Source organism: Oncorhynchus gorbuscha, linkage group LG15 (assembly GCF_021184085.1).
Source record: "Oncorhynchus gorbuscha isolate QuinsamMale2020 ecotype Even-year linkage group LG15, OgorEven_v1.0, whole genome shotgun sequence".
NCBI lineage: Eukaryota > Metazoa > Chordata > Actinopteri > Salmoniformes > Salmonidae > Oncorhynchus > Oncorhynchus gorbuscha.
The window spans coordinates 34703552-34730785 of record NC_060187.1 but is presented as its reverse complement, the minus strand read 5'-3'; the positions used below and the strand labels follow the sequence as shown (position 1 = coordinate 34730785).

Sequence of the window (27234 nt, the reverse complement as noted above, 5' to 3'; positions counted from 1 at the left end):
TTTTGTAGCACAGTTGGTAGAGCATGGCGCGTGGGTTCAATCCCCGGGACCACACATACGTAAAATGTATGCTTGCATAACTGTAAATTGCTTTGGATGAAAGAATCTGCTAAGTAGCATATATTATTAAATTAAAAGCACTCCGATGTTTATTTTGTACCAAGCACCCTCAATTATTATCACAAGGAGGGTTGACACTGCTCTTTTCATTGTCATTTACATTTTTGCTGATACTGTTTTAAAGATGCCTTTAGCCTCTAAAGAGGGTCGTTTTGAGCACTATCTGCATTTATACTCTAGGTATTTTAACATGATTCAGGCGTATTATACATACCCATCTCAACCTTGTTCTGTCCATATACTTACTGTACCTTATCAGGTCAGTTGCAGCTGCTTCCAACCCTTTTGCAGGATAGAGAGTTTTATCTGGCCCAGTAGTTTCCTTGGTCAGGGTTACAGCACCTCATGGGACAATTCATTGTTTTTACAAATTGTCAAGCTTTTCTGCTTTCGGCTCAGGCCCTGCATAGCTATTTGGATCTCTCCCCTCAGCTTTTGTTCCAGCCTTTCCACCTCCACCGTTTACACATCATCACTTCAAGACTGTAGGTTGTGTAACTGTTTCACTCTTTGCAGTGATTTAAGTCAGTTCCTTCAGAAGATAATGTAGATATTTCCCTCTCAAAAGCTGTCCTGGTGTTCCAGTCCAATCCTGAACACTTTCACTCTACTGACAAAAGCTAGGTTTCCATCCAATTAGTGACAGATTGTCATGCGAATATGATAAAGAAATCTGCATAAAAACAATATGCACAGTTTCCCACCAGAGGTGCGTTTCCAGCAAACTAGATCAAAGGATGTGTGTGATGACGTATTGTACATCAAAATCACTTTTGCAGTTAAGTTCCTGTGTAACGAACAGAAAACCTAAATAAATGGGTTTCCATTGACCAATGGTTTTGTCACAAAAACTGTTGTGATAAAGAGCTAACTTGCCCAATCTGGTTTTGGCGCAAGCTCTAGACAAGAGTTTGCTGATAAAGTGGATGGGCATGGGTTATATGATGAGATATGGACAAGAGCATGATCATTATAATTGGCAGCTAAGCACTGATCATCATGTCACCAGCTTTCAAATAATAGCCTACCCTTGATATTTAGCCTATTGGAAATTTGCATGATCACCGTGCACTTAACTACCTTGTAAAGTTCATAACCTATTTCATCTGCCTTTAAACTTTTCATGATTTTCTACATCGTGGTGGTAGGCCTACAACGTATCATGGCATTGCGTGACACAAGTTTACTTCAATGATTATCATATTAATATTTGCGCATAGAGATCATTCCACCGACATTTCTCACATAATTAATTTTACAGGCACAAAAAGATCCCGCTATGTTGAACTAACAAATTGTCTGTCGACATGCATGAAATTGTACAGAGATTTTGTGTTTCCGTCAGCCTAGTCTTTTTATTTTAGGTCTATGCGCCAGGTAATGAATCTGCATGTAATAGTTGGATGGAAACCTGGTTAATGACAGATTTCTTTTAATCATCTTTTCCTAGTTGGACAAGCTCCCATTTCTTTGAAGTTCTGGTTGTTTACGTTGGTTCTTGTCAATACCGGGACCACACCAGTGGACGATGTAGTGCGTCTCCCTGCCGGCAGCAGGTCTGAAGTTCCCCTCCATTGATGGTCTCTCATCCACATCTCTCTGGTTTGGAGGATTTCAGGCTTGTCCACTGTATTTCTTGCTGGCCCAACTCCAGCGAGACACTGTATATCCAGGAACTTCCAATACCATGTCAGTCGCTTTAGTCCTTCTAAATCTGACTAAATCTTCTCCCACCTTCCTCAAGTTGCATATATAAGTACTTAGAGCATCTACACCTTACTGTCTGTCATGTTCCCAAGCAGGAAGGAATATGTTTTTTTTGTGTGCAACGAGAGTACATATGACCCTTACTGACCCTCTGCACCCACATTGTCTAAAAAAGAAAAGTTACTGTGGGGTTGCAGAATCAAAAACATTTATATATAAAACAAAGGCTGCTTGACTTGAACCATTTAGTTTTTAATGGAATGGTTTGGCTCACTGAAGATGACTGTAATGTGCCACAAATGGTCCAAATTGGGGAAATTATGCGCAATTTTCTCTTAGTAAGCATTCAGAGGCTGAACGTAGTAAAACAGTTACTTTCACTGAAAAGGAGAGAGGTCTTGGCACTCTGCATCTTGGCAAGTATTGGTCCAATTTGGAGAGAGTTTCCAGAACTTTTCTCCTTTTTCTACTTTCATCTAGCTTATGTTTTGGAAAGTGAGGCGAATCTCATTCTGCAGAGTTTTGCATTGGAGACAGTAACAGGTCAGTAACAGAAAGCCTTCTATTGTGTGTGCTGTTCTACAGTTGTATGACACATAGACCCACTGACATGTGTTCTCACTCATGAGCTACCTGAGTACCCTACACTAAACCACCTGTCAAGTGGCATAAGCATCAAACTGAATGCTATGTACTATAGTTGGACTCTCTGAGGCGATGACCGGTCGGATGTCTTTTCCCGTCCATCCCCGGGGAATTATTTGATTATTTTACAGCTTGTAGATGTGATTGTAGGTTGGTTATTTAATTATCTATAACATCTGCAGGCTGTTTGTGCAGGGGATAAAAAGTGCTACATTATACAGATATCAAACCACTTCATTCATTAATTACACCACACAGAAATCTGTGTAGCCTATAAGTAGGCCTACTCTTTGTTTGCTGCCAATTGATGGTTATCTGCTTTTCTAAACTAAACAAAGGCTGTTGTAGTACCTCTGCTTGCCAGCATCTGGAGTAGTTCACCATGAAGCACAGTCAAAAGTTCTACAACAGTTTTATGTATGCACAGAAATACTTTAATATATCACTCACAGATATAAGAACAATGCTCTTAGAATCCGATTAGAAATACTATAAAGTATATATCTAACACTGTAATATATTTATACAATATATCACAAAAGTGAGTACACCCCTCACATTTTTGTAAATATTTGAGTATATCTTTTCATGTGACAACACTGAATAAATTACACTTTGTTACAATGTAAAGTAGTGAGTGTACAGCTTGTATAACAGTGTACATTTGCTGCCCCCTCAAAATAACTCAACACACAGCCATTAATGTCTAAACCGCTGGCAACAAAAGTGAGTACACCCCAAAGTGAAAATGTCCAAATTGGGCCCAAAGTGTATTTTGTGTGGCCACCATCATTTTCCAGCACTGCCTTAACCCTCGTGGGCATGGAGCTTCACTGTTGCCACTGGAGTCCTCTTCCACTCCTCCATGACGACATCACAGAGCTGGTGGATGTTAAAGACCTTGCACTCCTCCACCTTCCATTTGAGGATGCCCCACAGATGCTCAATAGGGTTTAGGTCTGGAGACATGCTTGGCCAATCCATCACCTTTACCCTCAGCTTCTTTAGCAAGGCAGTGGTCATCTTGGAGGTGTGTTTGGGGTCGTTATCATGTTGGAATACTGCCATGCTGCCCAGTCTCCGAAGGGAGGGGATCATGCTCTGCTTCAGTATGTCACAGTACATGTTGGCATTCATGGTTCCCTCAATGAACTGTAGCTCCCAAGTGCCGGCAGCACTCATGCAGCCCCAGACCATGACACTCCAACCACCATGCTTGACTGTAGGCAAGACTCACTTGTCTTTGTACTCCTCACCTGGTTGCCGCCACACACGCTTGACACCATCTGAACCAAATAAGTTTATCTTGGTCTCATCAGACCACAGGACATGGTTCCAGTAATCCATGCCCTTAGTCTGCTTGTCTTCAGCAAACTGTTTGTGGGCTTTCTTGTGCATCATCTTTAGAAGAGGCTTCCTTCGGGGACGACAGCCATGCAGACCAATTTGATGCAGTGTACGGCGTATGGTCTGAGCACTGACAGGCTGCCCCCCCCCCACCCCTTCAACCTCTGCAGCAATGCTGGCAGCACTCATATGTCTATTTCCCAAAGACAACCTCTGGATATGACGCTGAGCACGTGCACTCAACTTCTTTGGTCGACCATGGCGAGGCCTGTTCTGAGTGGAACCTGTCCTGTTAAACCGTTGTATGGTCTTGGCCACCGTGCTGCAGCTCAGTTTCAGGGACTTGGCAATCTTCTTATAGCCCAGGCCATTTTTATGTAGAGCAACAATTATTTTTTTCAGATCCTCAGAGTCCTTTGCCATGAGGTGCCATGTTGAACTTCCAGTGACCAGTCAGTATGAGGGAGTGTGAGAGCGATGACACCAAATTTAACACACCTGCTCCCCCTTCACACCTGAGACCTTGTAACACTAACGAGTCACATGACACCGGGGAGAGAAAATGGCTAATTGGGCCCAATTTGGACATTATCACTTTTATTAATTAAAATTGTATTTCACCTTTATTTAACCAGGTAGGCTAGTTGAGAACAAGTTCTCATTTGCAACTGCGACCTGGCCAAGATAAAGCACAGCAGTGTGAACAGAAAACACAGAGTTACACATGGAGTAAATAATTAACAAGTCAATAAGACAGTAGAAAAAAAGAGAGTCTATATACATTGTGTGCAAAAGGCATGAGGAGGTAGGCAAATAATTACAATTTTTCAGATTAACACTGGAGTGATAAATGATCAGATGGTCATGTACAGGTAGAGATATTGGTGTGAAAAAGAGCAGAAAAGTAAATAAATAAAAACAGTATGGGGATGAGGTAGGTAAAATTGGGTGGGCTATTTACCGATAGACTATGTACAGCTGCAGCGATCGGTTAGCTGCTCAGATAGCAGATGTTTGAAGTTGGTGAGGGAGATAAAAGTATCCAACATCAGCGATTTTTGCAATTCGTTCCAGTCACAGGCAGCAGAGAACTGGAACGAAAGGTGGCCAAATGAGGTGTTGGCTTTAGGGATGATCAGTGAGATACACTTGCTGGAGCGCGTGCTACGGATGGGTGTTGCCATCGTGACCAGTGAACTGAGATAAGGCGGAGCTTTACCTAGCATGGACTTGTAGATGACCTGGAGCCAGTGGGTCTGGCGATGAATATGTAGCGAGGGCCAGTCGACTACAAGTCGCAGTGGTGGGTGGTATAAGGTGCTTTAGTAACAAAACGGATGGCACTGTGATAAACTGCATCCAGTTTGCTGAGTAGAGTGTTGGAAGCTATTTTGTAGATGACATCGCCGAAGTCAAGGATCGGTAGGATAGTCAGTTTTACTAGGGTAAGTTTGGCGGCGTGAGTGAAGGAGGCTTTGTTTGCGGAATAGAAAGCCGACTCTATATTTGATTTTAGATTGGAGATGTTTGATATGAGTATTTACAGTCTAGCCAGACACCTAGGTACTTATAGATGTCCACATATTCTAGGTCGGAACCATCCAGGGTGGTGATGCTAGTCGGGCGTGCGGGTGCAGGCAGCGAACGGTTGAAAAGCATGCATTTGGTTTTACTAGCGTTTAAGAGCAGTTGGAGGCCACGGAAGGAGTGTTGTATCGCGTTGAAGCTCGTTTGGAGGTTAGATAGCACAGTGTCCAAGGACGGGCCGGAGGTATACAGAATGGTGTCGTTTGCGTAGAGGTGGATCAGGGAATCGCCCGCAGCAAGAGCAACATCATTGATATATACAGAGAAAAGAGTCGGCCCGAGAATTGAACCCTGTGGCACCCCCATAGAGACTGCCAGAGGACCGGACAGCATGCCCTCCGATTTGACACACTGAACTCCGTCTGCAAAGTAGTTGGTGAACCAGGCAAGGCAGTCATCAGGAAAACCGAGGCTACCGAGTCTGAGTCTTAGGGGTGTACTCACTTTTGTTGCCAGCGGTTTAGACATGAATGGCTGTGTGTTGAGTTATTTTGAGGGGACAGCACATTTACACTGTTATACAAGCTGTACACTCACTACTTGACAAAGTGTCATTTCTTCAGTGTTGTCACATGAAAAGATATACTCAAATATATGTGAGGGGTGTACTCACTTTTGTGATATACTGTATATACATATATATATATACTGTACAAAATGATGTGGACAACCCTACAAATGAGTGATTTTGGCTTTTTCAGCCACACAAGTTGCTGACCGGTGTATAAAATTGAGCACACGGCCATGCAATCTCCATAGACAAACATTGGCAGTTGAATGGCCTTACTGAATAGCTCAGTGACTTTCAATGTTGCACCGTCATAGATTCCACCTTTCGAACAAGTCAGTTTGTCAAATGTCTCTGCCCTACTAGAGCAGCTGCGGTCAACTCTGCTGTTATTGTGAAATGGAAACATCTAGGAGCAACAATGGCTCAGCAGCGAAGTGGTAGGCCACACAAGCTCACAGAACGGACCACGCATGTAAAAATTGTCTGTCATCAGTTGCAACACTCACTACTGAGTTCCAAACTGCCCCTGGAAGCAACGTCAGCACAAGCTGTTCATCGGGAGCTTCATGAAATGGGTTTCCATGGTTGAGCAGCCGCAAACAAACCTAAGGTCACCATGCTCAATGCCAAGCGTTGGCTGGAGTGGTGTAAAGCTTGCCACCATTGGACTCTGGAGCATTGGAAACTCTTTCTCTGGAGTGATGAATCACGCTTCACTAACTGGCAGTCCAACGGACGAATCTGGGTTTGGCGGATGCCAGGAGAACACTACCTGCCCGAATGCATAGTAACAACTGTAAAGTTTGGTGGAAGAGGAATAATGGTCTGGGGCTGTTTTTCATGGTTTGGGCTAGGCCCCTTAGTACCAGGGAAGGGAAATCTTAACACTACAGCATACAATGTCATTCTAGATGATTATGTGATTCTAACTTTGTGGCAACAGTTTGGGGGAGGCCCTTTTCTGTTTCAGCATGACAATGCCCCAGTGCACAAAGCAAGGTCCATACAGAAATGGTTTGTTGAGACTGGTGTGGAAGAACTTGACAGGCCTGCACAGAGACCTGAAATCAACCCCATCGTAGACCTTTGGGATGAATTAGAACGCCGCCTGCAAACCAAGCCTAATTGCCCAACATCCGTGCCTGACCTTACTAATGACCTTGTGGCTGAATGGAAGCAAGTCCTCGCAGAAATGTTCCAACATCTACTAGAATGCCTTCCCTGAAGAGTGGCTGGTTGTTATAGCAGCAAAGGGGGGACCAACTCCATATTAATGCCGATGGTTTTGGAATGAGATGTTCGAGCAGGTGTCCACATACCTTTGGTCATGTAGTGTAGTTTCTTATCATTTTGATGTATAGCCTTTAGAATTTCACCATTGCAAAGTGAGCATCACTGTAAGGTTCATAAAGCAGTGAGACAGAATGCTGACTACCAGGCAACTCCATGAAACACACTCTGGTACTGCCCTCTTCAGGAGACCTTTATTCATGTCAAACATTACACTTCACTCACTTTTCCATTGAGTTCAGCATATCTGTATGCTTTTGCATGCATCCTGTTCACTTGCGTAAAGATGACATGCAAGGCCCTTGTCATAGTTTGGAGGTTTGAAATACTACTTTCATTGTCAGCTGATGTCATAGCGCGAGTCCCGGCTCTCACTCCTCTGTCTTTAGGAAATACACCTTTTTAGCTGTAGATTTTTACAGGAACCCTTTAATTCACATTGAACGGTGGGATCATGTCTTTCCCGCTCGCTCCAGCACAGCCTTCCTGTGGTAAGGTCAGATGGCGTGCCAAGACAGCTTACTCCACCAAACTCAGTGGCCTATGGATGAGAAGAGCAAATGACCAAAGGTGGGTTAGACACATCATGAATCTGCAAGTTAATTTGACCATAAGTGAATGAATCGCAGGAATTGCATTGTGTAAGCAAGTGGTAACATAAGTAGTTCTTGACTTAGTAATGTATGTAGTATTTCATCAAGATGGGGTTTTGCTCTCATTTAATGATTTCATAAAATTTCCTCTCTGCATCTTGCAAATAGAGTCTACTAACAAATGTATGCTTGACATTGTCAAGTTCTATTTTTACAGGTGATAGAGGATGCTATTCTCCAACATCAATATTTGTTGCAGAACATGACATGTACTGTAGACTGAACAAAAATATAAATATAAATGCAACATACAGTTCATATAAGGAAATCAAATCAAATTGTATTTGTCACCAAATACAACAGATGTAGTCCTTACCATGAAATTCTTACTTACAAGCCCTTAACCAACAATGCAGTTCAAGAAATAGAGTTAAGAAAATATTTACTAAATAAACTAAAGTAAAAAAAATGTAAGTAACACAATAAAATAACAATATTGAGGCTATATACAGGGGATACCGGTAGGGTAGCCTAGTGGTTAGAGTGGTGGACTAGTAACCGAAAGGTTGCAAGTTCAAATCCCCGAGCTGACAAGATACAAATCTGTCGTTCTGCCCCTGAACAGGCAGTTAACCCACTGTTCCTAGGCCGTCATTGAAAATAAGAATTTGTTCTTAACTGACTTGCCTAGTAAAATAAAATTACAATTAAAAAACCAAGGCAATGTGCGGTGATACAGGTTAGTTGAGGTAGGTAGGGGTAAAGTGACTATGCATAGATAATAAACAGTGAGTAGTGTTGGCGTTCCGGTACCGCTTGCCGTGCGGGTAGCAGAGAGAACAGTCTATGACTTGGGTGACTGGAGTCTTTGACAATCTTTTGGGCCTTCAATTGAAATAAATTCATTAGGCCTTAATCTATGGATTTCACATGACTGGGTAGGGGCGCAGCCATTTATAACATTAAATTTTTATTTATTTAACTAGGCAAGACAGTTAAGAACAAATTCTTATTTACAATGACGGCCTACATGGTGAGCCTGGGAGGGCATCGGCCCACCCACTGGGGAGCCAAGCCCAGCCAATCAGAATGAGTTTTCCCCACAAAAGAGCTTTATTACAGACAGAAATACTCCTCAGTTTTATCAGCTGTCCGTGTGGCTGGTCTCAAAATGATCCCGAGGGTGAAGAAGCCGGATGTAGTCCTGGGCTGGCGTGGTTACACAAGTGGTCAGAGGTTGTGAAGCCGGTTGGACGTACTGCCAAATTCTCTAAAACAGCATTGGAGGCGGCTTATGGTAGAGAAATGAACATTAAATTATCTGGTAGCAGGGCCTCCCGGGTGGCGCAGTGGTTAAGGGTGCAACTGTGCCAGCTGTGCCATCAGAGTCCCTGGGTTTGCGCCCAGGCTCTGTCCTAACCAGCCGCGACTGGGAGGTCCGTGGGGCGACACACAATTGGCCTAGCGTCGTCCGGGTTAGGGAGGGCTTGGTTGGTAGGGATGTTCTTGTCTCATCGCGCAACAGCGACTCCTGTGGAGGGCCGGGCGCAGCAACCAAGGTTGCCAGGTGCACGGTGTACCCTCCTACACATTGGTGCGGCTGGCTTCCGGGTTGGATGCGCGCTGTGTTAAGAAGCAGTATGGCTGGTTGGGTTGTGTATTGGAGGACGCATGACTTTCAACCTTCGTCTCTCCCGAGCCCATACGGGAGTTGTAGCAATGAGACAAGATAGTAGTTACTACAACAATTGGATACCATGAAATTGGGGAGAAAAAAGGGGTAAAATAAAAACATTTATTTATTTATCTGGTGGGCATTCCTGCAATTGTAGACATCTGTGGCATTGTGTTGTGTGACACAACTGCACATTTTAAAGTGGCCTTTTATTGTCCCCAGTACAAGGTGCACCTGTGTAATTATCATGCTGTTTAATCTTGATATGCCACACTTGTCAGGTGGATGGATTATCTTGGCAAGGAAATGTTCACTAACAAGGATGTAAACAAATCTGTGCACAAAATTTGAGAGAAATAAACTTTTTGTGTGTATGGACAAATTCTGGGATCTTTTTTTAATATCAGCTCATGAAACGTGGGACCAACACTTTACATGTTACGCTTATATTTTTGGTCCAACCCATAGTATTTTACCGTGAGTGGTCCCACAGACCCACACTGCTTTATAAGACTATGTATTTGTTCTTCACTTTTCATGATAAAAATGTAAAACATTTTTAAAAATCTGTATAATGCCTCCTGATGGGTCAAATCCTAATCTGAGATTTCAGTAGCATACATATTTGATTAATAAAGGAAATATACTTTGGAATGTTCCAATCAAGTATTCATATGATACCTTAGGCTATATTTATGTAGGCCTACTACCCAAACAATTGAGTCTATATCAGGCCTACACCATGAGAAGATGTAGTTATAAATTAGCCTGACAAGGCCGACTTTATGAAATCAATCATTTAAATTTTAAAAACAACTTTATGATGCACAATAGCATAATGGCGGGAGATTGTATGATGTTTGCACCACATGGTTTCATATTGAAAACTCATTCAAACTAAATGACAAAAGCAATGCTTAAATCCTGTCTGCAAGATTTCTTCAGTTTGATTTTCTAATAATTTCATTATAATTTAGGCTACAGATTAGAAATCATAAAATAACTACCAGACATTTTTTTTTAAAGAAATGCCAAGGTAAAAGAAACAAAAGAGTGACCAATCCCAAGTAGTTCTGCTGAGGTTATCAGTATTGTACTTTCTCTTTCTCCTCTTTTGATTCATGCATCCATGGATCAGTGAATGTTTCCCTTTCCGCATGCAGCTATAGCCAAAACCTGTTGCATTTGTTATTCTGATGTCATTCCATAGAGGCTAGAGTTGAACAAACTCTTCCAAGCAAGAACATGTGTTTGGCCAGAGGCTTTCTAATCAATACAAGATAATTGTATTTCTAATTTTGTTTACTGTTTAATGAAGGTTCTTGTGGTCCTGTCCAAAACTATCATAAACATTTTATAACATTTCCAATACTCCTGCTAAGGGGCTTAGAATGAACAATTACTGGACTTCAGAACTAAAAAGTATCAACAACCAACCACAAATAAACAAAAAATATATAATTGATCTCACAGTGTAATGTAAAAGACCTCATAATTATTGGTAACCTGGAAATTATTTTATATTTTAAATCCATGTCAGGAGAAATACAATTTAGCCTTCTTCAAAAATGTTATTAGAAGACATTGAGTTTATTGTCAAAGCAGTGTGACATTTTAGAAATATTATTGTTTGTTTCATATAAATAGCCTACTCTCATATCACCAGTTTAGGAAAAAAGGTTTATATTTAGTCTTCAAATTATATATTTATGGTTATTTGAAAATCAAATCCATGAATATATTGTACAATGCATGTTGGAACCGTCAATTGCAAATAGCCATATTCAATTCAAATAGGCCTATCCAGTACACTGTGGTGAAATACACAAGGCATGGACCCCAAACGATTTTTTTTATTAACGTCATCCAAGAAGTGAGCAACAAGTAAAACATTTGTTTTAGCATTTGAAGGGTTAAAAAATATTTTTCCCATGAGTAGATGTTATAAAAATGAATGCTTTCAGTTGCATAAACCTGCATTTTCAAAAAACAGAACATAATGAAAAGCCTTGTTTGGGCTTAGATCTAACTATCAAACATTAGGCTATTGCGTCATTAGCAAATAAAAGGTGCAATCAAAGTCAGAAAACACAATCTCACACTCACTATTGAATGGGTTTGTGTCTCATATGAAATACTCCTGTATGGATTTTGCATGATTCGTTTGACTGTTAAAATGCAAACCTGAGACTTCAATTCAAACCGGTGTATTATCCATTGCGTAATCAAGTTCCTACCCCAGATAAGACCTTAATATTCTTCATCAAATTGTTATATTACGATTCTAATGAAAGGGCCATTTGACATTTGAACAGTGAAGTTAAATCGAAAGAGAAAAAGAATCCAGTAATTGCCTATACAAAGGGGATGTAATTGCTAGTACTAAAAATAATTAGTTCAGTTTAAGATAGTTAGCGACAAAATGGTCTCGCATGCAAGCTACACATCTCTTAGAACCTAGTTATATAATTGCAATAAAAACCGAATTCTTCAACTAAAGAATGCATATTCATGTAGGTCAATTATCACTAATTTCTAGAATTATGCAATATATATACTGCTTTATGATGTTTTTAAATGTGCACATGGCCTACAGTTTTCAATCGCTTTAGGCCTAATGAATTGAAACGCAGAAAGCAGGTGAACACACTGGGTTATTATTTGGGAATGTCACTCTTATAAACTCAAGTATGACATTCCTAAATGTTTTCAGTTATAACATGTCATAAGCCACATACTTTCGTGATTGTTGAAGAATATTGGTAAACTTTTTTTTAACGTTTCCAATATGAAGCTGCAGAAACCAGTTGGAGACGCGGGGTTAATTCCGTGAAAAAGTAACGTTATAAGAATACTTCTACAGTTATGAAAGTGAATATCAATAGCAAAACGACTAGGCTATGAATTAATTATAAATAGGCTACTCATTAATAAATTATCAAAACATCTTCTGTTTGGAATGTTAGTATAATAGTAGGCTATAGCAAACTTGAGATGTATTTTCCTTGAGGGTTTACGCACAACCGACTGTGGTCAAGTTCCCTGCTGCTCTCTTGAAAAGTGTGTGAGCAAAGTGGGGTAAAAGGCAATGGCAGATTTGACAACACCTGAAACTTTGACAGCTTTCTAAACCATGAGGTTCCCCCCAGGAAATACATTGAATTGAATTGTACACACACACACACACACACACACACACACACACACACACACACACACACACACACACACACACACACACACACACACACACACACACACACACACACACACACACACACACACACACACACACACACACACACACACACACACACACACAGAGAGAGAGAAGTATAGCCATGTTCCAAACTTGAAACTTGCCATAGAACAGTGAGAGGAAGAACAATTTCATTGTATATCTATCAGAGATGACATGTTTTGTAATAGCGGCTCACAGTGGGTAAATAGTTGTCTTTTTGCCTTTTATGAACTACGGCATCAAGTGCCACCATAATACAATGCCCCAAGCCACACACACTCCCTCTCTCGCACACACACATCCGCGCACACAGACACACACACCACCTTCGTGTTCATATATTCTTTCTCCGAGACGACTGTAAGATCTCCTATTAGCCCATCGTTCGGGCCGTCTTTAAGGACATCCATGATCACACGAAGCATTGGTACCATCATAACTAAGGACATCTATGTGTACAATGCTGCAGAGCAATGAGACCGAAGACTCAGTTCTGTAATTTAAAGATAGACAACCAACAACAGCACGATACATTACGACACCATCAAGCAGTTTACAGTTAGCAGTTTCTGCCCGAAATCGTAGCTGTAATATTATTATATTAAAATCTTTATTTTGTTCTATTGTACCTTGTAGCGAGGATTCTGCTGGGGTTGAAGCTGCAGACTTCGCGTGGGACGTTTCTGATTGATCTCTGTGCGGTGTAGTCTCCCCTCGGAAGACCACGGATTACCTCTGTTCGCGGATAAATGGATATGGAATAATAATAGAACCCCGTCAACGAGATGACCAGGCGCTGAACCGTGGTGCTGCATAAACTAGAACTTTTCTGGGGGGTTGGCAGTTTCGCTTTGAAATGGTACGTTAACAAATCAATTTAATCAATATTTGTCCATGTTCCAACAGACGCAAGGCGAGAATGATCACGAGTTGTGTGCACTTTGTAAAATCCAATTACGATAATAGCGTAGAGCTGTATTTTGATGTTCTGCTCCTTTGTTTCTCAGCAGTTGGGCTACTCATTTTCTTGTTGGTTTTTAGCCAAGCGGAACGTTCGTTGGAAAGGCTAAAAATGCAGACATACTGTATATTTGTTACACCAGCGCATAATGATTAAGATCGTCTGCAAAGCGTTTTGGCACTTCTCCCGTAGTGAAATGTATTAGTTTGTTTGCCAGTTTGAGTGGGGCAACGCGGATTCCGTACCGGACGTCGAAGGCCAAGTTGAAGTTCAAAGCCAATAGACTCTGTGCGGGGTTTAGTTTGTTCAGCAGAAAATGGCCGTAGCCTCAGGCGCGCCGGCTTGAATTTGAACCGTAGACCGACAGAGGTGCTCCGTCCCTGGATGCAGTACAGTCCGAGTGCGGTTATAACACACATACTCGCGAGTGTTTTGAAAGTGCACTCAACTGACATATTTAGAGTTTTTGTGAAAACAATATACTTTATTTGGCCCGCCGTTTTGGAAATATCAAATAAATATATTCAGGACGTTATATTTTTGGATGTCATAGATAACAAAATGGCCAATTTTGTCTGAACTGCAGTTCACTTCATGAAGGTTGATTTACCCACCAACACCACCGAACTGCTATAGACAAACTTGTGCTAATGGATTTGGATGCAATTATTACTTCACGGTATTGTCAGATCAAGGTGAAAACAATATTGATGCAGACAACATTGTCCCTTCAGACTGATCTCAGAATAGATTTCTTAGCTTTACCGGAGATAACCTGGTCTACTCATTCAAAGTAAACCAATAAGAAAGTTTGTATGTCCCTTTTCTCTCGTCTGCCCACATGGAGAGTCCATGTATAGGCCTACTCTTGTGTGTAATGACATGGGGATATACTTACACTTTATATGCCCCTTACAATCGACTTTTTGTGTGCATAGTTACAAAAGCAGAACGTGTCCATACAGTTGAAAGAGAGAATGTGATCATTTTTCATGGATAGTTCTCCAAATATTATTGTCATTACACCTACCAGTTGTTTTGTGGTCAAGTCACATCTGACAATAAATACAATACTGTAGAAATGGATACAAGTAGGTTAAGTCTGAATGAAATGAAAAGTAACTGTATTCTCACCACTGCCGTCTTTGCGCTTTTATGTACATACGTTTATAGCTTATTATTAGTTTGTATAGATGTCTGTGTGACATGATTATAGAAAACAGTTGATTACGGATGATGAATTCAGAAGCTTGGTTTTCTGAATTGGTATTGCATGATTAGGATATCCACGTTATCAGAAGCTTGGTTTTCTGAATTGGTATTGCATGATTAGGATATCCACGTTATCAGAAGCTTGGTTTTCTGAATTGGTATTGCATGATTAGGATATCCACGTTATCAGAAGCTTGGTTTTCTGAATTGGTATTGCATGATTAGGATATCCACGTTATCAGAAGCTTGGTTTTCTGAATTGGTATTGCATGATTAGGATATCCACGTTATCAGAAGCTTGGTTTTCTGAATTGGTATTGCATGATTAGGATATCCACGTTATCAGAAGCTTGGTTTTCTGAATTGGTATTGCATGATTAGGATATCCACGTTATCAGAAGCTTACCGAGTCTGAACATTTTGAAAAGCTGTTACATTTACAGTAATAACAGCTCAATTAAGTGTAGTTCGTGTTGTACGTTAGTCGTGAGAGGCCACTTGGGAGTGCAGGCTATTGTGTCAGTGATGCAAGACATCAACGCACTCCAATGGTTAATTTGTACGATATTACGCAGCAATTTGCCAACGACACGTTTTGAATCAACGGCACAAGCGCACATGCAACATCGCTGTCCTCGATGCTGGGATATGCTTCGCGAGGGAGGGAGTGTACGCTCTTGCTTGGGTGAGAGAATGTCCTCTGCAATTTTTGTTTCTGACCATCCGTTCCAGCGTTGCTCCTGATGATCTAAACGCATTACTTTGTGTTTCGTGGATTTAACGGGTATTGTTGGACACAGGGAATCAGGGTTACTGCTTCTTTAAGTTCTTTTGGGGGGATGGGCTATTTTCATAACGTCATTTCATTCCTCCCTCTTTTTCATTTTGTCATTCTTTGATTCTTTTTCTCCCCCCATTTCCTAAATGGAACAGATTGCCCGAGCCTTTTCATTTCCTAGCTTTCCCAATTTTTATTCAAAGTTACTCTTTTTATTTTTCAGGATTATTAAGTTGAACTTTTCTTCTGTGTCATCATTTTTGGAGGGCTAACACCTTAGTGGACGTAAACTGCAAGTCAATTGAGGCGATGGTGGAGGCGTTTATGGTGATGATGATGATGATGATGAACTGTAAAAGAATGATTCACTAACTTGTCTGTCTTTTGCTACCTGACAAGTCGATATAAGTTCATTTTCATCATGATGTACTCTCCTCTCTGTCTTACTCAGGTAAATTATTCCGTTTGCTAACTTTTTGGGGAGATATTATGCATGAGCTTCTGTATTGACGGAATGAACGTGGCTATGAAATGCAGATGATATTTCAGTTTAGAAAAGGGCGGGATGAGTGTTGGCACAGTCGGTAAGGAGACGTGGAAACCTGAGTCTCAGCCTATATTAACTTCAGTCTTTTTGTTATCACAGCTATAGTTTACTCAATAGCATTATGCTGACTCATGTTAAAAGCATTTTTTTTGTCCCAGCTTTTCATGAAGTTAGTTAACTTTGGAGAAGTGTATAGCTAAAATAACATTTAATGAATTAGCTGTGACCGATGAAGACTCATGATGGCAAGCTGTGCATGCCAGAAGTATCAGAATTCTTCATCTTAAAGTATCAGAAAAAGTTAGGCTATCGACCCTGTGAATGGAGAGTTCTCCACAAAGTATCCCACTCTCTTTTGAGTTAAGGAGGGACAACAAACCACCCCAAGAACTGTGGTCAGGCCTGGAGCACTTCGGCTCAGTAATGATGTCCTGATTAATTATTTAAATGCTTAGAATCATTGTAAATAATGTGTGTGTGTGTGTGTGTGTGTGTGTGTGTGTGTGTGTGTGTGTGTGTGTGTGTGTGTGTGTGTGTGTGTGTGTGTGTGTGTGTGTGTGTGTGTGTGTGTGTGTGTGTGTGTGTGTGTGTGTGTGTTTACCTGTGTCATGGAGTAGTTTGCACTTAAAGCGTTTTGTGACATTTTGGAGTGCGGAAAGTTGTGTATCCAAATAGTCTATATGTTTATTTAGAACAGCTATCACAGTCTGCTATCAGGATATTTATTTAGAACAGCTATCACAGTCTGCTATCAGGATATTTATTTAGAACAGCTATTACAGTCTGCTATCAGGATATTTATTTAGAACAGCTATCACAGTCTGCTATCCGGATATTTATCTAGAACAGCTATCACAGTCTGCTGTCAGGATATTTATCTAGAACAGCTATCACAGTCTGCTGTCAGGATATTTATTTAGAACAGCTATCACAGTCTGCTGTCAGGATATTTATCTAGAACAGCTATCACAGTCTGCTGTCAGGATATTTATTTAGAACAGCTATCACAGTCTGCTATCAGGATATTTATCTAGAACAGCTATCACAGTCTGCTATCAGGATATTTATTTAGAACAGCTATCACAGTCTGCTATCAGGATATTTATTTAGAATATTTACGATTGAACAAGTCAAAGGCACATTTCTTACCTGATGTTGAGGAATCTTTTGTTTTTGCTTCATGCATTAGGATTAGGTCTATTTTGAGTCAGGTTGACACACAACGTTTTTTGGCATCTAGTTGAAGAAAATTTATTTTTCATCTAGTATGCAATTAACATTTAATTGAGTTGTAATTGAGGAGATAATATTTCATACACTTTGAATGTAAAACTATCCAAAGAAAGGGACAGCCTGGCCTACATGAGAGAAACCACGTAGCCTATGACCTTGCTAGGTAGGCCTATAATAGTCCATGGTTAGATTTGAGGAACCTGTTTCAGTCTGTAGGTGGATGTGTTTCACTTGGTTAAAAATGATCTAGATATGAAAAAACTTCCATTTATTGATAGTCTTTAGAATCCATTTACACATGATAAGTCATAGCCATAAAGTCTTCATAGAAACCTATGTAGTTCAGTAAAATTCAAATGTTTTTTTATTTTTTATTTTCAAATGGAATTACACAACTCAATTCACATAAAGGAAAGTGATAAAAAAAAATCTATATACCTTGTTTTTATAGCTGAAGACATAAATAGTGCTTTAGTTTCCGTTAATAAATGCACTGCAAGAGGAATCCAGGGAAGAGCTTGGGTTTTCTTGCCAGTTGGCAGAACTCAAGCAAGGACAAAGGGTGTTTTAAGGTCGATTTTCAGTAAAAGGCAGCCTACTGTATATTGAATATGAGACTTGATGTGGCATTTCAGATGGACACAACTGTCATATTTACTTTGGCTTTGGGATCTGCAATGGATTTTAAAGCCCTGTTTAAAGATTTGTTTTAATTACGGAGGAAATTGTACTTTTCTTAAAAAATAAACAGACACATTGTTGCATGGTTCTAAACTGTTATTCTGAAGGAGGGTTTCTGAAGGAGAAGAAAGAATATTGGAAACAATTACTCATGTTGCTGTATGCAACAGGTTCCATATGTTTTACTGAATGTATATTTCAATAGTATTGTAACTGAACTTTGTAATAATACTGGTGTTGTATTATTAGTGTGCTTTTGGAGTTGACTTATATGAATTGTAGCAGTTCAAACTAAATAATACCTTTGCCAGTTAATTTTTTTACAAGACTTTATTGATGTCTCAGATAGTGACATTATATTTTTACTGAAATATACAGTATATAATTATGATTTGTTAAAAAGAGCCTATGCACCTATGGTTTATTCATTGAGATTATCCAAATGAAATAATTAAGATGCTAAACCAATTGTGACGTGAAAAGTAATAAAGTTGAGTAATTATGTAGGATTAGTAGTTTTAACTCCTAGTTTATGCAGCCAGCTGGTTTGTTGAATTGCTCATATGCACATCTTTAAAAGTTTTGAACAATGGTGAATTCAGACATGTTTTATGGTAGTAGGATATCAGTGCTGTTTGTAGTATTTAGATTCACGTTAATAAAGCGAAACAGTTCCTTTTAAAACAGCAGTGATCGGCTCCTTTCATTGAGTTGGAATGCACAAGTCATTTATACATTCCTGTGCATTTTAATTTGTAAACACCTGAAACTTCTGAATTCTGACCACCAGTAGCCCTGTTCTAAATGAGGGAAGAAATGTTTGTTTACAAACACGCACTCCACTATAGTTTTCTAAAGTTGGAGTTGAGGCACTTTGCCATGCTAATTTCTGAGCCGTGAGCCTCCACCTGAGGAGAGGAGAGCTGCTCTTGTGCCCAGCTCAAGTTGCACCTTTTCCTGGTGTTCATTTTGACAGGGTCTGATAGCTGGAGTGAGCCAGGCTGAGCTCCACAGTGTGCTGCTGCACTGTACTGTAGCTGCGCAGGCCAACCAGCTAGGCAGGCAGGCAGGAGGTGAAAGGCCGGACCAGGCTTGCATGAGGCCTCTGGTCTGCTGGCTGTCTGAGGCAGGGAGAGAGAGGGGAGGCTGGGAGAGAGCGAGGGAGGGAGGCAGGGCGAGCCAGACAACGCTGCTACGGCTCTGGCTCTGCTGGCAACCTGAAGGGTTGTGGTACTGCTAACGCACAACACAAGTTATTACACATTATTCCTTTCTGCTTCTTCTCCTCTCTGTAGCTGCGAAATGCAGATCGCAAGATTCAACTGTTCTGCTAACTTTTCCAAGAAGAAGATTTTTTTCTTTACTTCAGAGTTTCATTTCCTTGAATTCATAAGCGATTCTTAATCATAAGCGATTCTTAATGGCCTGACTGAGTTTTTGCTGACCCCTAAACCACTGTTTAGCAAATTATTTTCAGCAGGTTTCCCTGCTTGTGGCAGTGGGTTTTAAGGGGCATAACCCCAAGCTAGCATCAGTATGGTCAATAAATCTTGTCATGACTAAGTGCATGCCCTCAGTTACAAAGTGACAGTCACACCAGGGTATTCCTACAGCTGCATACAAAAACAGATATAGAGTCAAATATATATTTTGAGACTGATTAGAGCAAAACATGAGTAGGCAGGGGTTTAATGCTTGGTAAAATATATGTGTAATTCATGGATGATAATTTTTCTGTTATTTTGGACAAATGTAGATATTTACTAAATGTATTATGCTGAATCACATGATCATGAATAACATTAAATTATGACCCACCTTTTGTTTTGTGAAGGCAAACATTTTCAAGATAGAGTACTTTGAAGCATGTCAGTTTATATTATCTGTCAATCTGAGACTGCCGCTTTGTAAGCCTGAGCAGACACAGTTTGGGGCATGTTTGCCAACACACTCTGATGTCTGCTGGAGATCTCAAATCCCACTGTGCTGTAAGTGTGCTCTCCTGCCCCCATTTGTCATCGATTCATTCCATTAGAGCTGCAATTAGTGCCCACGAGAGAGCCCAACGTCGGGCCAATCCAAGCCTGAGCTGGCCGCTACACATTCAAACCATTTCACCATGTTAAAATCACCCAGAATTCACTCACCTGCCCTGTGTTTTGTTGTAATGGATGTGAAATCTAAATCTCATGATTGTTCTCTTACTCAACACAGGCCTTTCTTTTTTTCCCTGCTGTACTTGTCGTTTGCAAAGTTGTTTCCATTCATCCGTCCGCATAATAGTTTTGCTTTTGTGCGATCAGTGCCTGCGTTGCATAAGCATGTTATAAAAGTTTAGGTTTCCTCCCCAGTACTTTTTAAGCCCAGTCTCAAGAATAACTGTTTTTGTGTGTAACAGTTGTTCTGGGCCTAGCAGACAGAGCAGGCCCTTCTTTAACTAATGCTGAAATGCTCTCCATGGTTGGACACATTGTGTTTTGAGTGGCGCTTGCTGCTCTCTCAAACCCAACAGTTTCCAACAGAACCCCTGCTGGGTAGTGACTGGTCCTCTCTGAAGCAATCATTGCTAGAGTGGGGGTGGGGAGAGTTCTTTTGGAGCAGAAATTCTTGCCCCACTTTTCCTCTGTGTCCTGAGGGGCAGTCCCTGACATGCTGTTCCTATGCACTGCTCATCAGATGCACTGTATCTGAGGATGGTCGCTGTCTGCCACCGTGTGCCAATCAACATGCTAATTAAGTTTATTTTGATTATTGGCTTCTCTGGAGTGTTGGTGGGTGTGTGGTGGGGGGGGGTCCTTCTACTTTTTAAAAGTCTTTATTTATTAATGTCAAGAAGTGGAAAAATGGGACGGATCTTAAGTAGAGCAACTGCCTTCATGTGTTGATCCCGGTGACTGCCTGATTGTCACTAGGGAAAGTGGGAGGGGGGGACCCTAAAAAGTGCCCGCAGTTATAAAACCTCGGGACTCTTGGCATAGAGGCTGGGACTCCATGTGTCCGTCGCTGCAGATGTCTGTGGAAGGTTGGCTGCATTTCATATCACACCCAGGTTCCTCGGCAGGGAGCATGGTGAGGAACATTTTTTAATATTTACAGTATGATGCCTTGTTTAAATTCCATCTGAATATGCAACCTCCTCTCACCGGCAGCCAGGGGAGATTAGAAACTGAGGAAGCTTTCTGGGCTTTTCACTTGTCACATTGGCCAGACCAGGGTTTTGCTAGCTCTCTGGGACAGTTTAGCCAGGTTGGCAATGTCTCTCTTGTGGAATGATGCTTATAGTGGATGCCTTGGCCTGCAAACCCCTGGCCCAGACCTGGTCTCCGGGAGCCAGTTAGAACAACTACATCTAGTCTCTGAAGTGCTATTAGATAGAAGGAATTACAAACACAAACACATAGGCTACACTTCAGCTCACAGCTCTGTGTTCCCTATTCGTATTCAGTTGTTTGTATTTGTTTTGTATTTGTCTGAAAGATATATAATATCTATTATCGTGTTCCCACGTGGGCAAAGCTCTGGAAATGGAGAGACATGGTCTTTACTGTGTTTACTGTCTGTGTATGTGTTTTGGAAGTGGATGAAAGCTTGTGAAGGCAGGCAGTTTGTTTCAGAGTTACGGGGTTTGAGGCTCAGTATTAGGTCGATGTGAGATGACCCTCCGTTCTTGGCAACACAGACAGAGTGCTGCTGGAGACGCTTTTTGAAATGGTCCAACTGGAGGGATATCAAAAATATACTGCTGCCGTGGCACAGCACTGGGATTATTGAAAATATCTGTGAATCTAACCTTGGTCCGCTGCTGGTGCCAATGTAGCCTTGTTATGTTGCCTTGTTATGTAGACTTTTTATGCACCTGACTGAATTCCTGATTTTTTTAACCATTCAATTACGCTTTCTAACGTCCACCAAACTTTATCCTTAAATGTACCATAGAGCTCGTAAAATGGGAAATATTTTCTGAAGGATTTTGCTCATCTCATCATAGCTTCAGGTTGTCTTTGTGTGAGGCTGTACGCCACGTAGTGTATATTGATCCGACAGTGATATGAATTGTTTATCAGGAATACTCTGGCACATGACAAGTTCTTATTTTGAAGGCTCAACACATAGGGATAGAAAGGGCATTCAGGATCTTGGCTCTGTTTGCCTTTGATAATTGTGTGTGTGTGTGTGTGTGTGTGTGTGTGTGTGTGTGTGTGTGTGTGTGTGTGTGTGTGTGTGTGTGTGTGTGTGTGTGTGTGTGTGTGTGTGTGTGTGTGTGTGTGTGTGTGTGTGTGTGTGTGTGTGTGTGTGTGTGTGTGTGTGTGTGTGTGTGTGTGTGTGTGTGTGTGTGTGGCAGAGGTGCTGGTGCGGGGTGGTAGGGCGATCATGACCACTTTAACACCACTTCTCCTGTGTACTGTATTATAAAAGAACGGCAGACATGGAGCAGTTTGTGGAGATGGTTCTGTTGTTTAAGGCTGTAGAGAGGAACGGTAAGCGAGGAGATAATGCTGTGTTCTGTGATTGGGACCCATTCATGCACAACTGCCGCGGAGGGAGAGCAGACATTCGCACTGCTCACTGCTCTGCTGCAGGTGCTCTCAGGAGGTCAATCATGCATATTTTGTATGGCTTGAGTTTTTCCCCCTCCTGGAGCTGAAATTGAAAATATTTTGGCTCAGTGTGAGACAGCCGCATGTGACTTGTCCACCACTTTGTTTATATCCTTAATATTAATACAGGTACTATATCACCACCTCAAATTAAGCTTTAATTCATGCATATGGCATATTTCAAAATGCATGTCTCTAAGAACATACTCAATTGAAACACTAGGGATGCTTGTCACAGTGGAAAACAGGCTTGGTCTTTGTCCCTCCGTTTCTCCTAGCTGGGTTCAGCTCTATCCCTGACTGACTAATGCAGACAGTAGAACAGCCTCTCTTCAAGCCTGATCCATAGCCCGTCATCTCATCCAGGTCATGGACACAGCAGGTACTGTACTGCTGCAGCAGTAGCCCAGTGGGCTCTGTGGGTTTCTCCCAGTCCACCAGCAGACCTACAGTACAGTACTGGTGGGATGTGTGTAGTACTGTATGGTGGTGCCCTCTGCAGCAGGCTCACTTGTGTCTATTATGTTCCCGTTGGATAAGTGACAAGGAACTATCCTGCCTTCTATTGAGATGCCCAGTTCTGATATTCCATCCTCGTTGCAGGTAATTTGTGATTTCATTACAGTAGGGGGAAGATGGAGCCCAGTGCACCGAGGTACAGTTTCACACTGCTTAATAGTCGGCCTGTAATAACCAGAACAAAAATAATTCCTATGTTTCTTTAGCAGAATCAGAAGCATAAAAAAACATTTACCGTGAAGGAAACTGACACTGTTCTGCAGGTTCGAAACCACACGCATTGTTCATTGTTACTTTTGACATAACGGTGGAATTTAGAAAAGGAATGACAGATCCTTTCTGTTGAATTATTTGGTTTAGCAGGAACCTGAAATGCTTAGAAACTGCTCCGTGCCTGTGGTTGGTTTTATCCCATGTCTTAGTTTCACTCAGTCAAAACAGGGTTTCCTAGTCACACAGGGTTTCCTAGTCACACAGGGTTTCCTAGTCACACAGGGTTTCCTAGTCACACAGGGTTTCCTAGTCACACAGGGTTTCCTAGTCACACAGGGTTTCCTAGTCACACAGGGTTTCCTAGTCACACAGGGTTTCCTAGTCACACAGGGTTTCCTAGTCACACAGGGTTTCCTAGTCACACAGGGTTGACTTAATTGCATAAGAAAAAGAATAACTCACAAAGACCTATTCAGCAGCAATAACTTCACTGTGGCAGTGAAGGCAGACAATGTGCGAGTATTCAGGCACATCATATATCACTGTCAAAGCAGAGGCTGCTCAGTGTAGAGATTTGCAGGAAGTACGGAGATAGAAACAGTCCCTTGGGACTCCTGCTCGCTGGCTGCTGCTGGAACTCAACCCTCCTTGGCTCACATACGCCACACGGCACTGGTCCCAGACATGAGTTGAATTCATTTAGGAAGCTCCTCTCCAGAATTAGGGCAAACCAAAGTGAATTCTTGAGGGAATTGTATGATATTGATGTTTCAGAAGATCTGATGATGGTGGTGATGATCAGAATTTTTGATGAAAGGATATTTTTTAAGTGCATGTCAACGTTTCCATGACAGTTGACCTATTGAGGCAATCTACAACACAGTCATGTTTGTCATTGTCCCCCTGTAGAGGGATTTCTTTGTGTGGGAAATAAGTTCACCCTTTAACCCGGTGTGCCATGCTAATAGTGTGGGGGGGGGCGGAGGGGGTGGGGTGTACTCTCAAGGGCGGTGACCTAGGATACCTGTGAGGACAGTGCTTGGGCCTGGGCTGGCAAGAGATTGGGATATGATTGGGGGCTTTACCCTGTGCCTGAATGGACCTCTATTGCAAAGCTGCTGGGGGAGAAACCATGTTCAACCAGTTTTGTGTTCTCCCTCTTTTATTGTGGACTTCATTTTTTCTGCATGAACTGTTCACTTACAACCGCTCTCCCACCAAGCAGAGCAGAGTAGAAAAACTGAGGACAGAGCACAGTGCATCTATTCATGCTGGGTCTCTTTATTGAAAGGGTTTAAGAGCACCTGGTCACTCTCTTTTCTCTTCACTTTAGATGACACTGTGAGTGTATTCCTCGTCTTCCCCGCGCTCTCACACTGTGCAACATATATCGGCGGGCTTAAGAGTTGTCAGAAATTACATTTGAGGGAGAGGGCCCGATAAAATCAGCGATGCGGAGAACGCGGACGGAATCACGGGAATACAGACTTTAAAACGGAGTTCAACAATATTAAAAAATGTATTGAACCAAGTAGGAAATCTACTAAATGTATTAATTCAGTCATTTGCAACAGATTATCATAAGACATGAACAAAATTCATCAGTGATTCTGATTTTCCTTCAGCTTCCTACAGCGGCAGTGTGGGAATGCCTCTGTCTGTGTGTGCATGTTTGTCTACCACTTTGTGTAGCCGTTAGCAATCATGCTAATAATGTTAACTGTCTTCTGGTACGCACTGAATTATAGGGGTATCCACACCCAATGATACACATTTCTTCGATTTTTCCCAGACCTCAAAAGTGGTCTCCTGATGTGGTTTAAGCATTGTTGTGGAGTTAGAACACACAATGTTGTTGTCTTTTTATTAAAAATGTTGTGATTTTGAGAGAGGAATCCCCGCCAAAAAACAGGGGGGGGGGGGGAATAAAACCGATTGTATTGAGCCCAAAAGAAGGAGAGAGAGGGAGAGAGAAGCAGAAAGACTGCAGGCCCCTTCAGAGGTGTGTGTGTCACAAGCCCAGACAGGGCTCCCTGTGAATTAGGAGGCTTGGCACTGAGCTGGGAACCATGAGGACACGTCAACATTTGGCCATTCTGCTGTGACCTAATATGACTCCAGCACCGTTCGGCTGCAGAAGTAGGACAGGAATATCGCTCTCACCCAGTCTTATCTCAACAGGCAATATTGCACATGAGAATTTCCTTTCCCTTCAGCCCTGATGGGTGCCACATAACTGCACTCCGAGGCGGTGGGATGTTTATTGATAAACATTGTCAAGGCTGTTGGAAGCTGTAGAGGAGGCTGTCTAATGGAACACGTATGGAAAAAAAGAATACGTTCTCAATACTGCAACCTGGTTAAGTAAAGGTTGAATGTTATGACATCAATGAACCGATGGTGAAGTACAGTAAACGGTTTCATTTGAGCTGTTCTGAGAACACTCAGTCTACAGGAAATAGAATACATATTGAACATTTCAGTGGGAAAATATTGAAACAAAGCATTTAGCTTCCTCACTTCCTCAGAGAAATGGTGTGCATTTCTTCCCAGTCATATTTTAAGTTAGCATATTTTGAAATGATGATTCTGAACATGTGTTACTGAAAGGATGCCCCCCCCCCCCCCCCCCCACCACGCTGTTTCAATATCACTGGGAGATTCCAGTTACAAAATGATACTTGAGACTAGGGAACAAGCAGGTCAATTGAAGACTCAATAAAAGCAAACCTCATTACCAGAGTGGGATTCAGCCACAGTGAGGCTCAGTGGGTTGATCTTCAAAGAGCAGTCAGCCCACATCTCACTGAGTGGCAGCACAAGGCCTGATGGCTCCAGCACAGCTCTCAGGGCAGGGTTTTCTTCCTCAAAACACTTATGGAGGAGGAAGGGAGCTTAAAGAACAGGCTTTGTTCAAGGCTCAGAGCGGTGCCCTGTTGTGGCACGACAGGGATTAGGGAGATTAGCCTGCTAGTATGTTATGTAATTGAATGTAACTGTTAGGGAGAGAGGCGCTGGGGACATCACTGTCACGATTTACTGCTGCTTGAGAAATCACCCAGCCACAGAGCGAGGGAGAGACACGGAGAGAGATAGACTGAGATGGAGAGAGACGGAGATGGAGAGATAGAGACAGAGATAGGGGATTGCTGTTGGGCCGTCATGATCAGGTCACTCAGTTATTTTACCTAGAATGGCGAGGCAGACGCAAAGCTCTTCCAATTTGGGTCAGAGTTAGTTTAATCTGGGAAACATTTAGAGGAAAGTCAACAGACATTTATCCATTGCCAAGCTGGTCCTAATTATATTTTGTTTTTAAGCTGATCCTTCTGTTGTGCCCTCTGAGATATAGAACCAGGTTTATCTATTCAATCAATTTCTATGAATGGACACAAAATGTTGTTTCTTTTAATCAGCCACGTAAACCTCCAGCATTTCTCTATTTGAATCATTCAATGACCAGTATCGAAAACAACAGCGTACTTTGATGCAGTGGTGGAAAAAGTACCCAATTGTCATAGTTGAGTAAAAGTAAAGATACGTTAATAGAAAATGACTTAAGTGAATGTCACCCAGTCAAATACTACTTGAGTAAAAATCTAAAAGTATTTGGTTTTAAATATACTTAGGTATCAAAAGTAAATGTAATTGCTAAAATATACTTGAGTATCAAAAGTAAAAGTATAAATCATTTAATATTCCTTATATTAAGCAAACCAGATGGCACCATTAAATGTTTTTGTTTTCCAAGAATAGCCAGGGGCACACTCCAACAC

At 41.5% G+C, this 27234-nt stretch overlaps 1 protein-coding gene and 1 long non-coding RNA gene across 6 annotated transcripts in view; one reads left to right on the top strand and one right to left on the bottom strand.

The window, feature by feature from the left end:
* Nucleotides 1-7376: 7376 nt before the first annotated feature.
* On the bottom strand, nucleotides 7377-14053 carry LOC123997002. The gene is made up of 2 exons (XR_006832072.1): nucleotides 13346-14053; nucleotides 7377-7748 (listed from the first exon to the last, which is right to left on the bottom strand). It is a non-coding gene; the product is annotated as an uncharacterized LOC123997002 (long non-coding RNA).
* LOC123997001 (nuclear factor 1 C-type-like) overlaps nucleotides 13019-27234 on the top strand; it is a 109131-nt gene continuing 94915 nt past the window's right edge. The window contains exon 1 of one of the 5 annotated variants that reach the window (XM_046300918.1): nucleotides 13019-13575. In XM_046300918.1, coding sequence (XP_046156874.1) covers nucleotides 13573-13575 — 3 coding nt within the window. In that variant the 5' untranslated portion in view covers nucleotides 13019-13572. Of the gene's footprint in view, nucleotides 13576-15558; nucleotides 16119-27234 lie in introns of those variants that run through there. The other 4 variants (XM_046300920.1, XM_046300919.1, XM_046300915.1 and 1 more) reach the window with 4 other exon arrangements.